At 40.5% G+C, this 16960-nt stretch overlaps 2 protein-coding genes and 2 pseudogenes across 2 annotated transcripts; 1 reads left to right on the forward strand and 3 right to left on the reverse strand.

The window, feature by feature from the left end:
- Nucleotides 1-295: 295 nt before the first annotated feature.
- Nucleotides 296-1854, reverse strand: LOC136280722 (uncharacterized; annotated as a pseudogene).
- Nucleotides 1855-1918: 64 nt separating this feature from the next.
- On the forward strand, nt 1919-4105 carry LOC136280723 (uncharacterized; annotated as a pseudogene).
- A 10611-nt stretch (nt 4106-14716) lies between these two features.
- LOC136280724 (uncharacterized) lies at nt 14717-15334 on the reverse strand. The gene has a single exon (XM_066166399.1). The coding sequence runs from the start codon at nt 15332-15334 to the stop codon at nt 14717-14719; it is 618 nt and encodes a 205-aa protein (XP_066022496.1).
- Nucleotides 15335-15572: 238 nt separating this feature from the next.
- Nucleotides 15573-16466, reverse strand: LOC131798193 (uncharacterized). Its single transcript, XM_059115847.2, has one exon. The coding sequence runs from the start codon at nt 16464-16466 to the stop codon at nt 15573-15575; it is 894 nt and encodes a 297-aa protein (XP_058971830.1).
- Between the last annotated feature and the right edge of the window lie 494 nt (nt 16467-16960).

Raw genomic sequence — 16960 nt, forward strand, 5'->3', positions numbered from 1 at the left:
GTGTTCCATAGTAGGGCAACCTAGTATCTCCACAACTTGATCCTGTACGTTATAGAATTTACTTAATTGACTTCTTGGTCGATTTGCCAAACATATCAAGAGCAATCCCACCCAGAGTTTTGCTAACCAAAATGTTGTCTAAGTGTCTGTCATATACTGAGGATACAGCTTAGACCATACGGTATATATGTATTTTCCCTCAAGTAATTCCATGAAGATCATGAAGTGAAATAATCTGGTGGTAAAGGGGTATTTATGAGGTAACATGCATCGTTCGTAGAATAATTCCATACATCTAGATGGAACCCACTGGTACGGTGTGAGTTTTTTTCTTTCTTCTTTCTTCTTTCTTCTTTGTAATGTCGTGTTTTTTGAGGACACGAGTCAGAGGTTCTGTTACGCCTTTAATGTATGGAAGAGAGGCGAAAGACTTGCCTGATTCGGACCCCTCGACCATCTTGAAAAATGTTCCAACAAGTTCCTCCAGGGACAACATTGTTGAGCGTCGGGTTTTGTTGGCCTGGATGTTTTTAATGAAATTCGATGGATAACCATTAGATTCAAGTGCTGAATAAACTCGGTTAAGTTCTCGTTCTTTTCCTTCGGAGGAATTGGGTAGCTTTAGGGCTCTGTGTAGAAGAGTTGCTGCTGTGCTGGCCTTGTGTTTATTATCATGGTGAGAATTGTAATCTAGATATCTGTCTGTGTGCGTAGGCTTTCTGTAAACATCGACAGCGATGGTACCATTTCTGCGGGTGACCAAAGTGTCGAGAAAGGAGATCTTATTGTCACTTTCAATTTCGGTGGTGAAAGAGATGTTAGCGTCAATTGAATTTAATGTGTCATGGAAAGCTGGCACATTGTCTTTTTTGATGATGCAAAAGCTGTCATCGACATAACGTTTCCAGATTTTAGGAGGGACGGATGAACTGTTAATCGCACTTTCCTCGATTTCTTCCATACAGAGATTGGCCACTACAGGGCTAACTGGACTGCCCATAGCGCATCCGTGTACTTGTTTATAGATTCTGTCATTGAACATAAAATAGTTGTTGGACAGGGAAATTGGAGGAGAGATATTATGTCATTGATGTCCAAATTTGTTCTGGATGGAAGAGAGGCGTCCTGTGTCAATTTGATCTTGATGTAATCACATGCTTTGTCAACAGGGATCGCGGTGAACAATGATACAACATCGAAGGAAACCACAAGAAATGATCGTTTACTTGTGCTATGCTAATAATTTCTGGGCAAATTTGGCCAAGACGAGTCACCAAAAAATGTATACCACATGTGGGTGTTTTTTAAAAGTGATATGATATATAAATGACCTTCAATCATTATATAGAAGTGTAGGCCCAATGGTGTAACAGGTAGCATCACTCTTGGGTCGTCGAGGGTGGAGGGGGTTTGAGTCCCCAAAGGGTCAGTTTTTTTCATCGCACAAAAACAATAGTTTTTTAATACAAAGTTTTATTTCATGTCTTTTAAATGATACCTTGTTACGAATCTTCTTTACACTGTTTTCTCATTTCTTCTGCGCGTCTGATCACATGTAGGTGGCGTGGTTTTGTGTGAAAGGTCGATCTCCATACATACTTCAAATGTTGTTTATCATTCTGTTTTTTTCCTCAACTGTTTGAATGATGCATCTAAGAACGGTGTTATGGTATACACATTCGTCTCAATTTCTCTTCTTTTAACAAATGGTTTATTTTGGGCAAGATATAACACTTCTACATGATCATTGAATGTTACTTTCTTTCCTTGTTTTCTTTTCTTTGAAGCTGTAGTTTCTTGGATATCTCCTCCACTAAAACTGTGTTTACCACATATCGATTTCTTGCCTGCCATTTATTTTGCTCTGTATTTTCTTCTTCTCGTGTACATTCTTTGATAGTGGCATCTTACTTCTAGAATGATGTGAGTAAAGTGTGCTGCTTAAGCTATATTGAAGACTGATAAGCAGTTCATCCTCCAATCGTAAAACATAGAAATAAATTTTGATTGACAACAACTATTCAAGGTTCTATTGTGGTAAAGGCTTTGTTAATAAAGTTGATGACATCTTGAAATATTTCTGATCGATGAGTAACCACAATCTGTAGTTTTTGGATTTCATATCTGCACACCTGTTGTTGTTTTGGGTGCATATGTTTTATCTTGATTTTTCTTTTTAGTTTCTTGATTTTCTTGTGTTAACTCATGTTAAGATTGATTAATTTCTTTGCTGATAAAAATGTTTTGTCCATCTTTGTGAATATTTGATTATTGTTAATTTCTCAATACGTTTGACTACACCCACAATACCATGTGTAGGAGAGCACCAACAAAGTTAGGCCTTCCATACATTGTTAAAAGTATGTCCCTTCTACGTTTGTAGTCCGCCATCCGTAGTCCGCGTCATTTGTGACTTTTTTGAATTTGGTTGGCCACTTGGTTACACTAACCAGACTCTAACTGTGTTTGACCTTTGTACCCATTGCCGCACGTTGACTTTTCCTTCTGCCATTCAAGAATATATCAGTAGCGAAACTTCCCTCTGTCGTGTGGCAGGATTTTTTGCTGACCCACCTTTTCATGACGGTTTTGTTGTTTCTCCTCTCAACACGGTGGCCAAGCGTGACTCTAACGCACAAAGAGTGATTGTGGATTTGAGCTGGCCTTGTGGTTCCTCAGTTAATGATGGCATTCCTTTTGGTTACTTTCTTGGAGAGCTTCTGGGATTGAATTATCCCACTATTGATGCTATTGTCTTGGCGATTGTTTCACTCAGTCGGGGTTGCATGCTATACAAGCGTGATCTATGGAAAGCATACCGCCAATTACCCACTGATCCCCATGATTATCATTTACTTGGTTATGCCTGGAACAGTCAGTTTTACTTTGACACTGTTCTAACTATGGGCCTTCGTTCCACCCCGATGGCGTGTCAACTCTCCACATCTGCAGTTACTTGGATTCTCAACTAGCACAGACTTACAATATTCAATTATCTCGATGACTTTATTGGTGCTTCCCCACCGACTTTGGCAACTTCTCATTTCCACGAGCTTGGAGAGTTGCTGTCATCTTGGCTTGGAAGAATCTGCTGCCAAATCTTGTCCTCCTTCTCCAGTAATGACCTGTTTGGGTGTTGCATTCAATACTATGGACTTTAACTTATCTGTTGATTTGGATTGTTTAGCCGAAATTGAGCGCTTGTTACACACATGGTTACACAAGCGCACCACAAAATCATCTCTCCAGTCCCTTGTAGGCAAGTTGGTCTTCGTATCTAAGTGCGTGCGGCAAAATTGAGTTTTTGGATTCTTTGTTTGTTATGAAATGTTACATTTAATCATCACCACAGTCTCAATTTGAAATTTCATAAAGACAATCAATGGTGGTGCAAATTTTACGTGCATATAATGGTGTGTCCATGATTACCTCAAATAACTGGTCATCTCCTGGTGAGTTGTTTACCATTGAGGCTTGTCTTACTGGTTGTGGTGGCACTTGTGCCCATTATTATTTTCATGCGGAGTTTCCAGAGTTTATCTCAATCCAGCATCTTGACATTAATTCTTTAGAACTTTTGACCATTGTTGTTGCTCTAAAGTTGTGGGGCCATCTTTGGCGTGGCCTTCGTTTAACTGTTTGGTGTGACAATGAAGTAGCAGTCACTGCATTGAACTCGGACCAATGTCGGAATGCCTCTGTTAATTCTTGTCTGTGCGAAGTCTGTTTCTTAGCAGCAACACGCGAGTTTGAGATTCATGTGGTTCACCTTCCTGGAGTCTTGAACAGTGAAGCTGACGTGCTTTTACGCTGGAATGTGGCCTCATATACAAAGGAACAATTTCTGCAATGCGTTCAACGTGATCAACTAGTTGCAGTTTCTGTGCCAAGTAACTTCTTCCAGCTAGACAGTCCTTTCTAATGGATAGTTTTGTTTGTTTTTATTGTAGATTTCTTCGCATTATCTACATTAAGAAAGGATTTGAAGTACATGCTTCGTTCTACCTACAGCACTGGAACATTTAGTAAGTTAAGGACCCAGTTTAAAGCCCTTTTGTTATTTTGTATGTATTTTTAATTCACACCCACGCCAGCTACTGACTAATTGTCACTTTTAAATGCACTAAGACTATTCATTTTGGGGAGCGTAAATTACATGTTCCTTTGTTATGTCTGCCTGGCTCTCCTTTATGTCCAGTCTTTGCATATCACCGTATGATTCGCCTTGTTCATGGGAGTTCTCAGTCTGCCTTATTCATTTTGCCCAGTCATTACGGTCCTAGTATCCTCACTCAGGCTCATTTCATCGCCGAGTTCCGTCAGGTGATTTCTGCCGCTGATCTCCCAGATGCTTTGTCCTTTCGAGGTCATTCTTTCTGTCATGGTGCCGCCTCTTGGGCCTTTAATCACAGTATACCGGGTGAACTCATACAGATATACGGAGACTGGGCGAGTGATGCGTATAAGGCTTATTTGAAATTTGGTGTTCAATCAAAGCTCTCCTTGCCCATAAGCTTCATTTTGCAGTTCTCTCTAGTGCTTTGTAGTTTCATAAAGCACAACCCGTTTTTGTTAGGCATTCCGTTGGGTGGCAGAGAGGTTTATTAGGCATATCATTGGCTGTTGTTTACTGTTGGTTCATATTCTCAATAAACTTCTCTCTGTGCCAGAAAGCAAATTGTGTTTTATTTGTGTCAGAGGGCGTAGTTGGGAAATTGATTATTTTATACCTTGTGACAGCTGATCAGATACAAATTCATGAAATAGAAGTGAGCCTACTTTGCCCACTGAAGGGCAAGGGAGTATGAAATAAATTAATTTTTACTATTCACATGTACCTGCTCAGCAGAAAAATACAGTATTCCTGTCCTAGACAACAACCTGCCACTACTTTACCATACTAATACTTTAGTTTATAATATTTTCTTTTTTCCAATTAGTTTATTTTGAGCTCTCAGTAAGCCTACTGTTGTTAGTTTCAAATGGAGGATTTTGCTTGAACTTAGAAAGTAGTTTGACAGCAATCACCTTTAATTTCACGGTATTTATCTTTACTTTCATAAGCTGATAAAATAGTCTCAGCCGAAATTATTTTACCACATCCAGGGTACTGACATTGAACCGGCAGGCACCTCTCAGAATTGAGATCCCAGAACCACGATAATTCTGTAAGCCGCTCCTCATCCCACAGTTCTTTTTTTGTATGCCAGCCTCCATGTCTATTCAGCCAATGGTCTTTTTCTCTCCAGTGTGACAACATTTTGTAGCACACATCATGATGTGATACCCAGTGCTTAATCTGTCCTTTGAGACCCAAATAATAATAAGGAATGGTGCCCTTCCCTCCACAATGGCGGCACAGGTCTGGCTGGGATTCTAAAATGTCCCAATATTGTGCATGTACATCACTCAGGCATATGAATTACTCTTTGGCATCCTCATAACCTTCTTCAATAAGGATTTACCTTCTTCAATAAGGATTTGCCTTGCAGCAGAACATGTACCTAGCCACTGTTAGCAGCTCCTCAAAGTTTCTCAAAGATCCCTTTCTTTCATGCAAAAGATAGAGTGCTTCAAATATGGCACAAACAATGGCATCTCTGAATTTTCCTTTCACTGTGTCATCCTCATGTACACCTCGTTCGGCCTCCTCTGGATTCCTTCTTAAATTGCTTGAACTATGGGAACCAGACTCTGTAAAGGTTCCACTAAAAACAGTGCCATCAATGCTACCTCAAAGCTACCTCAGCCTCTGACTGATGAAGAGCATTCAATCCCTTCCACATAATCTTCAGAACAATTTGAAACAATTACATACATATACTAATTGTTAAGGCAGGTCGGTTTGCGGCAACCTAAAGGCTGGTGTGGACCTGCCGACAACTTAATTAATAAAAAAAATATATCATATCATGAAATCTTAAATAAAATAAATAAATTAATTAATTAAAATTTAAAAACTAAAAATATAAGAAATCTGATCGTTTTGATGTTATCAGACAGGCCTCTTTTTCGAATTGGAGTTGGTCCAGTATCTTGGAGGCTTGTCTAAGTTTTTGTTTAAAAAGTTGATAGGAGGAAGCGTCCTTGATGGCTCTAGGGATTAAATTCCAAACGATGGGTCCTCTATATCTTACTCTATTTCTGCCAATTTTGCTATTTTACCATACATGCGAGAAGTGATTTGAGCGCCTTAAATTATAATTAGTATTAGTGTTGCAAGTTTTGAAGAGGGCTGTGAGTTGATCAGGTAAGCTATTATGATAGATCTGGTACATTATAGAAGTGAGCCTACGCTTGTAAATATAGACTAGAGGTTTCCATTTTACAAGGTCGAGAACGTCAGTGTCAGGAGTTTCGGTAGGGAGTTTGTGAACTAGTTTGGCTGCTTTCAGGTGCAGATGTTCTAAAATATAGAATGTAGATGGTGAGCAGGATCCCCAAATAGCGATGCAGTAAGTGATGCTCGGGACAATCCCTTTAAAATATATTTCCTCTAAAACACTTGAGGGAAGGGCTTTAAAATTTTTCAAGAATTTTAGCTTTCCTCCAAACTTAGTGTGCAGTGCTTTTACGTGGGGTTTCCAGTTCATTTTATAGTCGATTTCAACCCCTAAGCAAGTGGATTTAGTAGTGAAGTGAATGTAAGAATTTCCGAACATAACAGGTCTCAATGGACCAACAAAAGAATGATTGGAAATCAGCATAGCCACAGTCTTTCCAGTGTGAACAGTCAGATGATTATTGCAGCACCATACTCTGAAGTCGTTTAAGATGTGGTTTAACGCATCAATAATTTCTTCAACTTCTTTCCCAATATAGTAGATAGTAGTGTCATCTGCAAACATATGGATACATCCGGTTTCGGACGAATTTGGTAAATCGTAGACATATATTGAAAAGAGTCTGGGTCCTAGTAGAGATCCTTGGGGAACACCGATGGGAATTTGTCGTAGCTTTGATATTGCGTCGTTGACTTTGACGTATGGCGATCTTTCATGAATGTAGCTTGCAATCCACTCGTGGAATACACCAGAGACTCCTAAGAATGACAATTTAGATTTAAGGATGGTATGATCAACGGTGTCGAACGCCTTCTTAAAGTCGACAAAAAGAACTCCAACTTTCTAGCCATCATCAATTGCCTTTTTCCATGTTTCAGTTAAATACAAAAGTAGTGATTCAGTGGAGACACCCTTCTTAGGTGAGAGTCTAAGGAATGGCAGACAATGTCCTCCAGAATTTTGCTGTTCAGATTAAGCATTGTCAACGGTCGGTAGTTTGCACAGTCTGATCTAATCCCTTTCTTGTGTACCGGGACAACCTCTCCAGTCTTCCAGATATTGGGGAAAATGCCACATTGAATACTATTTTTAAAGATGCTAAAGAGACCTTCAAAAAGTAACTCAGCAGCCACGGCCATATCGCGCGACGTTATTTTATCAGGACCACCTGTTTTCTGTTTGATATGAGTTAATTTCAGCTTAATTTGTGCTTCAGAAAAGGCTACCTGGTCGAGCACAGCAGTTCCAGGGTTAACAGATGCTAATGGCTGGTTAAGTGATGCACCGGAATCATGGTGAAACTCTTCAGCAAGCTTTGTTCCAATGTTTACGAAGTAATTATTCATTTCCTCAGCTTTGTCGTAGTCATTCATCAAAATTTTTCCATCGCTATCTTGTTTTCATTTTTGATTTACCAAAATCATCATAATTTACTAGTTTACTTTCTGGTTTTCTTTGTGCGAGATTCATAATAATTATTTGACAGACACAACATCTTTTCCTATTTATATTTCTTAAAACCCAAAACTAGTTTAAACTGCCACCCTGCATGAGGTTAGTTGAAGATTTGTCACACTAGTTGCAAAAACTTAGTTTACAAAATACATGTACAATTAAAAACTACTAGTTTAATGGGGCTGTTTTGACGTTGCTTGTTGTTACGTTCATCAGTAAAGCAGTGCTTATTTACCTCCGTTATCAAAAAATATTTAAACATGTTCCAAATTGTAAGCCTATACGTATTTTATGCCAATGTCAAGCTAGCTGCTCTGACGGATAGATCAAGAGCTTAGTTTGTAGAAGCGTTTCTATACATTCAACAGCAAAATAAACTCACTATTTTCTTGTTGCAACAATCTTAAGGCTGACAGATGTCTTTCCCGAGTTTTATAATTTACAGTTTTTCCATGGCATTCTTGGCAGGGGCAATGAGCATGAATGGAATTTCTTTCAGTGCAGAAACACAAAGATGCTGGTGTAAGACCCGCCATCTTTGTCATATGAGCACGCAGTCTGACAGGATAGTATCCAATCAGTTTGGTTGAGGAGCCAATGGATCAAATGGATGGCAGGCTTCTGCAATCAATCAGATGGGAGCAGCCTTTGTATAAAGAACTGTGTAATAATGTTCCCACCCTCATTGGCGAATTTGCTTTGGAGGGAAATCTGCATTGAGCCGTGCGGACTTTGTAGCGTGTTCGAAAGGAAAGACTTATTGAGATAGATGGAAAAGCATTATTGAGAAAACACTTAGAAGTGGATTCAAAATTTGAAAAACTGGGGGGTGGCCAGGGCTTCTTCTGTGCATCATGCCACTCGCCATGACTGCCCCACATCAAATGACATGTGCAATGGCTGTGGCAAACACAGGCACTGGCAGCAAGTTTGCAGGGCTTCTTCTGTGAAGTTTGTATCTGATGGAGACCAGAACTTGAACAGCAATCCTCAGTCCACCTACGTCATCACACATGTTGTATGTCAAGACTCACTCAAGGGCATCTTTTTCGACCTTGACCTCAGTCCCCCTGCTTCCACACCAGCCTCTCCCAAACGGCTCAGATTGACTCTGGTTACTCCTGCAACACTATACATGTCACTGACCTCAACAAGCTCTCCCCTGTATGAGTGGATCTGTCCTCTGTCTGTCTCCTTGACTACTCAAAGTCAGTCATCCCAACCTCGGGGCAAACCACAATACAGTACACTTGGCATGGGAAATCATACAAGATTATTGTCCAATTAATCACTGCGGCGCATTATTATGCCCCCCTCTAAGGATTGGCTGACAGCATCCGCATGAGGGCATTATCCATTATGATGTGGACACTGCTAATCACCTAGAGTCTACTCAAACATCTTCTCCTTCTCTCGGTGAGTTAACCCTAGATTACATCAAACTTGCAAATCCAGAATTGTTTGAGTGCTCAGGCAAACTGAGTGAACCTTTTTCGATCACCCTCAATCCCGATGTGAAGCCCATCCAAGCACCTCCCCACCGTTATGCTGCACCTTAACTACCTACTATCAAGGGGGCCTTGGATAAGCTTATTCAAACTGGTCAGTTGATTCAAGTAGATGAACCAACTCCCTGGATCTCTATATGGTTGTTCGTGAGCATCCTATATCTGCCAATAAACCAGCTAAAGTTCATATCTGTTTGGACCCCTCACAAAATGTCAAGAACGTCATCATCCGACCTTCTTACTCCATACCCACCCTTGAGGAAAAATAGTTGGTCATGCTGGTCTTTGATCCTACCTCATTGATAATGGCAAAAGCCAAATCAGACAAAACCGTGTTTAAGTTTGACTAGCTCCACCCCGAAGTGACTCAAGTAACTCTTCATTTTGCAGCTGGGCTAAGCCAACTCTTCCCGACCAACTACTACCCAATTCATCAATGGTTACACCTCCAATATCCCAGACTCCAGCAAGGTCAATGGAAAACCCTCCGTCACCAGCACCAGCAACACCTACATCACCTGCACCCGATGAAACTCACATGGAAACTTCACCCCATTGTGCTATGCCATCAACTATGCCACCACTGGTATCCCCTGTCCCTCCGTCACCCAGTTTGCCTAAGTCTCAAACAGTTACTCGTAGCATTGAACACTACTCAATCATAATCTTTTACAAGGCAAGGACTAGATGACTCACGTCAGAGCGATTGCAAATTCACTCCACAACAAGGGCTACATTACCATACGTGAATTGGAGGAGGAAGATCAGTGATCAGTGACTCGTGGTGATGTTAAAGTAGTCAAGGAGATTATTATGGAAGAGTCTATAGTTAAGGACTCTTAATTGCTGAGTATGTGCCTAGTAGTGACAACCTTAGATTTATAGGTATGCAGGATTGTTTTTGATAACTGGATGTTTGAGTAGACTTGCCATACCAAGTAGGTGGTAATGTGTTCCAATTCCGCAAGATACTTTTACAAGGCTAGATAGTTTACTGTTGAAATTTAAGGTTTAAGTGTATATTTAGCTCGGCTCAGAAGTGTTCTTGAGTTTTCATCTTTAACATGCTTGTCAAAAAAATTCAGTTTTGTCATTGCCATTTTTCAAGGAGATCTTTTGGGAATTTGTGGTTTTTGGGCACCTTGTGTATGTACATACATGACAGCAAAATTTTCTTAAAATATATGCTTGACTGTATTCTATGTTTAAGTAGTCTTGCAGCCACAATTAGGTGAAGATGTTCGCATTTTGTAATATTTCTGTGGAGCAAGGTACTCCTGCAGGACCAGAGAGTTACTGTTGACTTTGAAGCTGAAAGTGCATCGGCGGGGCCAGATAATATTGTTTTTTTTTATCTTCCCATGTTTGTCTGAAAACATTTGCAGTTTATCCAACGTTGGACCAATCCATTATGTTTGAAACAACCAAAGGCAATGTCTGTTTTAATGACTATGTTTTTTTCACAATGCAATAGAGAGCATTCTATTTCAGGATAGTTCTTAAGAATTTGCTACTGCTTTTTTTCTGGTACATGAAGTGTGAACAGTTTTTAACTTCGTCATGTATCTGTCAGCCCAGTTCAAGATAACCTTATAGTGAAGGGCAGCAGTCGACATTAACTTTGAACTACTTTACCTGAAACAAATAACACTGTCACATGCATGAGCATGCAACAGTTCAGTTATAGTTATTGTCAGCAACTTTGTTATTTGATAAATCTATATTAATTTGCATCAATTTTATTGGCTTAGATGCAAAAGTAGATGATATTTTTGAAGTTACAATAAAAAATTAGCAGAGAGTTTGCTAAAATCTGTTTATTTTTCTACTCTGTTAGATATGTTACATTACATTGGTCTTGGCCCAAGAAATAGACAGCTGGAGTGTTACAAATCCATATAGTTTACCGTGGTTTAGATTGGCTATTAAAATTTCCCAGGTGGGAGGGCTGCAAATACTTCATAAACCTAGTTTGGTATGCTGAATACCAACCATGGAATTACATTACTTTCCATTATGGTTTTCCATCTTTCCAAAATAGGGAAAATGTTTAGAAACCAAATTTGTTTAGACACAATACAAACATGTATTTAATAGCAACATACACAAGTGTGGTCTTCTCACTTTACTTATTGGGTTCCCTCAAAATCCAAGTAGGAGAAAAGAGAAAATCTATGTTTGGGAGAAGGAAAATCCCAGTATGTTGACCTGTTACCAAAAAATCCAAAAGAGGTTTTATTTAATGATTTTAGATATATGAAAATTCATATATTTGCACTGCTGTGAAGAGATGAAATTAAGAGATCCTCCCAGCTAAGAAAACTACTAAAATGAGTAGTTGAAATAGGACCTGAAAAAAAATCCAGGCCCTTTCGGGACTTGAACCCGGATCTCTTAATTTCAAGGTTTTATTTATTTCCAAGTATGATGTTCTCACCCAAATTTTGGAAATCCAAGTTCGGTATCTTAAAAATCCAAATTGGTATGAAGAAAAAATCCATGTTTGGAAAACTTGTACTATTTCCATCTTTGGAAAATAGTCAATTTCCACTCAAAAATCCATACAATATCCATATAAAGTTCCAATCGGGAAATTTGCCAATTTTTCCAGTATAACTTCCATTGTATATTTTCCATTATAAACCTAATTCCAAGGGTCTTTGCTCTTCTTTCACAGGATCCTGTTGCAATGACAGTCGGCAAAGAAGGTTCTCAAGAGACTCAAATATCGCATACTGGGGAGATCATTACTTGAAAATTTTAATGATACAACTGTGTAATCAATTGAGCAACCACTGTTACAGCTAAAGTTGAGGTCATTACCAACAATTCAATTGTCCTTACCGACCATTGCAAAGCCCATGGCCAGTGTTGACACAGATAACACAGCAGTGGCCACTCAGTTGTGAAACTTATTTCCTACCATTTGGAAAGAGATTGTCATTTGGTGGGAAATCAAACGGAGGTAAGAAGCCTCTTCCCAAGAAGGCCAAAAAGGATGTTTTGCATAAAGATGTGTTCCTTCTGCCTTCCCCTGATGCAAGGTTGGTACTCATTCATCAAATGCAATGGCTGACGGAAAACAGCGGTTTTGTCATACATGCCTTCCCAGTTGACAAGTCTCTGCAAGAGGAAGATTTCAGGGCTCAAATCAGAGTTGTTGGAGAGATAAATTTCAGTTCATGAAGTCCTACTAAGAATGAATAGTATCACCAAAGTTAGCCATGGCCTGTATTTCACTGCTTCACATGTCCTCAGGCTTGCTAGACAGGGAAGCATTTATATTCAATCAGAAAGTGATATCTCTACCGCCCTTTACCATGACATTGACATTCCTCTCCAAGGTTCACATCCATAGGGTGGAGCCTCAAGCTCAAGTTAACTTCCTGGTGAGAAATGTAGCTCTAACACAACTGCTTCATACCTTTCAATTGCTGGCCCATCTATATGAAGGCTTCATGGAACCAATCAGGAAGGACTGGATCTGTTAAAGGAGATGTTTCCTGAAAAAAGCAGCAGCTCTCCCCAGGATGCCTTACCCTGTTAACCCAGGCTGCTCTTTCCCTGTTCTCCTAAAAGCTTACTGTGGAGATCAGTGCAGATGGTAAAGAAAATGTTGAGTGTCTTTTACATTCTTTCCCTCTTCCCCCCCCCCCTAAAAAAGGAGCAGATGCATTGGATGCAGTTTTATTGGATCTTTAGAAAGGTTTCAGCAGTTTTTAGAATAACAAAATGATGGTAATTCAATGAATTATCATTCAGGATGTCATCAGCTGACCAAAGATAGTTTTAGATCAACTGAGTGCCACACAAGTTATTTACAAGCTTCAGTTTCCTTCTGACATGAGTGAAGATGATAAAAGATTGGGTTTACTGAGTAATGCTATTTTCAAAGTCAATTCATTATCTAGAGAAGTTCTACATGTCATGACAACGTCCCTTAACATACTTGCCCATGTTTGACAACAATCCCTTCAGTTTATAACTCAGAAGCGTAAGTAGGCTGCTTTCGCTGTGAGAACTTAGCCAACAATCCTTTGAAATCATCTTTACACATTACTTTAAGTATTCAAGACTCCCAAGGATGGGCATTCTGATCGGAACGAAAATACTCTTTGAAAGGTCTTCACATCAACTGCTGGAACAGTATCAACATCCCATTACACTTAACACAGCAAGCAATCAAAATGTCATACCATTATTACCAATTAACTTGATCAACCCACTACTATCATTATCGTTGCCTTTTCTTAATCCACAGCTAGGAATGGAACTTATGAGAATTCTATTCCAAAACAATTAGAGGTGTAAAGGCATGCCTTGGCAATGCACTTGTTTGAATGTGTTTTAAGAATGTTCTTCCCTTCAGGTTAAAGTCTACATCTTCCAATCGCTGAACTCTGATAAAGAGTTGGGTTAGAATACCAACCATTATTTGGCATCAGGGGCAGATCCAAGAATTTCTAAAGGGGGGTTGTACACTATTCTGGTAACCTTTAACGCCAATGGTAACCTTTAACGCCAATGGCGCAAGGGGTCCAGAGCCATGCTCCTTCCCCCCCCCCCTCCCACGCAAAAAAAGGGTTTCCGATTTTTCCATCTAAAGCGCCATTTACAGAATTCCTGAGACTCGAAAAGCGTTGTGAAGGTATGATATAAAATCTGGAGTTTATCTTATTGTAACCTTTAAAGGTTACTAGTGTAGCGGAGAAGACAATCCGAACGCACAATATAACTCACGGTTTAATCAAATGAAGTAAGGAATCAAAATTACAAACGAAATAAGGAGATCGGTGTGAAATCGGAGATGAAGAGGGCGAAGTAAGATTGAAGATAGCGTGGTTATGATTGATGGTAATGTTGTAGCTGAATTTGTGTGGTTCGGATTTGGTCTAGCTCCTAATGATTGTAGATAAATCGCCGATAGCGGATTGTACGTGAATAGCAGACAAAATTGATGGTGTCGACAGCAACTTGTAGCGATGAAATATGAAATATAATATCTAGTACATGTGCTTAAATGAAACTGATTGAAATAAAAAACTTATTAAGTAATAATAATTAACCAGTGAAGAAATAATAGACCGGAACAAACCTAACAGAAAAGTATACAAGTTACGCATTTCCAAACTAACATTCCGGCCCCTTTAAAGGCTTAAACAGCTCATTGCCTTTATCTAATCATAACACGAGGTTTGAAACGCTTCAGACCAAAAAACAAAACTAAATGTCAGTAAGATTAGATCTCTAAAGATCAGTTTTGGTTCTCGGGAGATCCCTGTTCAGGAAGCTTCCAACAGCACGATCTTGTCGATAGGACGCACAAGAACCGAAGATTTCCTTCTGAGCTATACACTTCTCACCAGGCCATCGCTCTTATTGGGGAAAACCTCCAGTATGTATCCAAGAGGCCAGGAACGTCTAGGAGCATTCTCATCCAACATAAGCACGACATTACCAACGGCAAAGTTACGTGAAATGTGGCTCCATTTCTTTGGAGAAGTGTTGGAGTGAGGGAAGGTATTCTTGCATCCACCATCGCCAAAACACATCAGCCAGGTACTGGACATGTCTCCACCTCTGTCGGGAATAGCAGTCCTCCTTGGAGAAGATACCTGGGGGATGGGCAGGTCCCGAGCCGAGGAGTAGAAGATGGTTCAGAGTCAAGGCCTCAGGATATCTAGGGTCGTCTGACACTTTAGTTAGGGGACGCCATTTTATGATAGCCTCTACTTCGCACATGAGTGTGGTAATACCTTCTTCATCCAAGGGTTGCTCATTAAGGAAAGCCTTCATAACTTTACGTACTGTGCGAATACAGTGTTCCCACACTCCTCCATGATGTGAGCCAGCAGGTGGGTCAAAGATCCACTTGATGTTCTTCTGGAGAAGGAATGCATGAATCTTCTCTTGATTCCATTGACGAATCGCCTCTTGCAAGTCCTTTTGACCCTTTACAAAATTGCCCCCATTATCGAACCTGATCTGTTTTGGTTTTCCCCTTCTTGCGATGAATCGTCTTAATGCATTTAGGAAGGAGTCTGTATCTAGGGTGTGGACAATTTCAAGGTGAATCGCTCGAACCATCATGCAGGTGAATAATACACCTTAGCTCTTGGCGCTACTCCTGGCTCTTCTCTCTACTAAGGGCCCAAAACAGTCCATGCCCACATAACTGAACGGAGGTTCGGAAGGGATCACTCGATCTGCAGGTGAGCTAGCCATTTTCTGTTAGCCAACTGTAGCTTGTCTTTTCCTGCAATCAACACAGGAGCTTAGGATGCATCGAAGCAAGGTTCTTGCGTGTACTACTCAGAACTTCTCCCTAATTAAGGAAAGAGTGTGCTCCAGTCCAGAATGGCCACTGGTGCTGTGATAATAGCGCACAATGAGTTTGGAGATATGGTGATCTTTGGGTAGTATGGCAGGATGCTTCATCTCGTCTTGGAGTGGGGAGTTTTGTAAGCGGCCACCAACACACAAGAACCTCTATAAGAACTGGATCGAGTTTGATCACGTGACTTGCCTTCTTGACCTTCTTTGTTTTCTTTAGGGACAACCATTCATCTGGATAGCTGCCGATTTTTACTACTTCGATGATTGCTCTTTTGGCAGACTTTAACTCTTCAACATCCAGAGGTCTCATTTTCTTCCCACTTTGAGGGGATGAATGTCCTCCTTGCTTTCGCTTAACAACAGCGTTTCGCAAGTTATTCTTGGATCTCAGCATCCAACCCTCGAACTTTTTAAGTTTACGCCAGTTAGAGAACCGTTCGAACATGGAATCAATTGGTGTGGCAGTAGCAGAAGCCAGGCTAACAAACGGAGCTCTATTTACATCTAAATTGTAGTCTTTCCCCTGATCTTCGTTCATGGCAGCAGGACACTGAGGCCAAGTTGCTTCATCATGCCAGAGGAAATCGGGGCCCTTAATCCAGTGTGTAGACTGAACTATGTCGCCAGCGGAAATTCCTCGTGAGGCATCATCTGCAGGGTTAAGCCTTGTGTCCACATACCTCCATTGAGAGGGCAGGGATTGTTCACTTATCGCCAATACGCAGTTAGCGACCAAGGTCTCATATCTCTTCTTGTCATTCTCTACATAGCGCAATACACATGTACTGTCAGTGTAGAAAACAGAGCTGTTTATGGGGTACCTGATTTCATCACGAATCAGTCTGTCTAATCTGGTTGATAGCACAGCAGCAGATAACTCCATTCTTGGTATCGGGACAGGTTTCAAAGGGGTTAGTCTGGACTTTCCCATTGCAAAGGAGAAGTGAAGGTCACCACGGTCATTAACTAATTGGAGATAGGCGACAGCACCGTAGGCAAGTTGTGATGCGTCAGAGAAGAAGCGGAGTTAGCAGGAAGTCACTTCACCTGAGTCATGGGGTTTGAAGCATCATTCCACATGGAAATGCTCGAGTTGCCATGTCTGCCAACGTCTCAGCTCTTCATCTGGTATTCGGTCATACCAATCGAGCTTCCTCTTGCAGAGATCTTGAAGGATTACTTTCGCTGTAAGGATGAAAGGAGAGACAAATCCAAAAGGGTCATAGACAGAGCTGGTGACAGACAGCAATCCTCTTCTAATGGCTGGCCTATCAATGAGGCTGATGCTGAAGCCAAGGTATCCGAACCCACTTGCCACTGAACTCTAAGAGCTCTTTCAATGATGGGATGCTTAAAATCCAAGTTCTTTACTGCTGC

The sequence above is a fragment of the Pocillopora verrucosa genome, chromosome 5, assembly GCF_036669915.1.
Source record: "Pocillopora verrucosa isolate sample1 chromosome 5, ASM3666991v2, whole genome shotgun sequence".
In the NCBI taxonomy this organism is placed as follows: Eukaryota; Metazoa; Cnidaria; class Anthozoa; order Scleractinia; family Pocilloporidae; genus Pocillopora; species Pocillopora verrucosa.

Coding starts and splice junctions, on each gene's coding strand:
- LOC136280724 (XM_066166399.1), bottom strand. CDS start 15,334: ATGGTTCGAGCGATTCACCTTGAAATTGTCCACACCCTAGATACAGAC.
- LOC131798193 (XM_059115847.2), bottom strand. CDS start 16,466: ATGGAGTTATCTGCTGCTGTGCTATCAACCAGATTAGACAGACTGATT.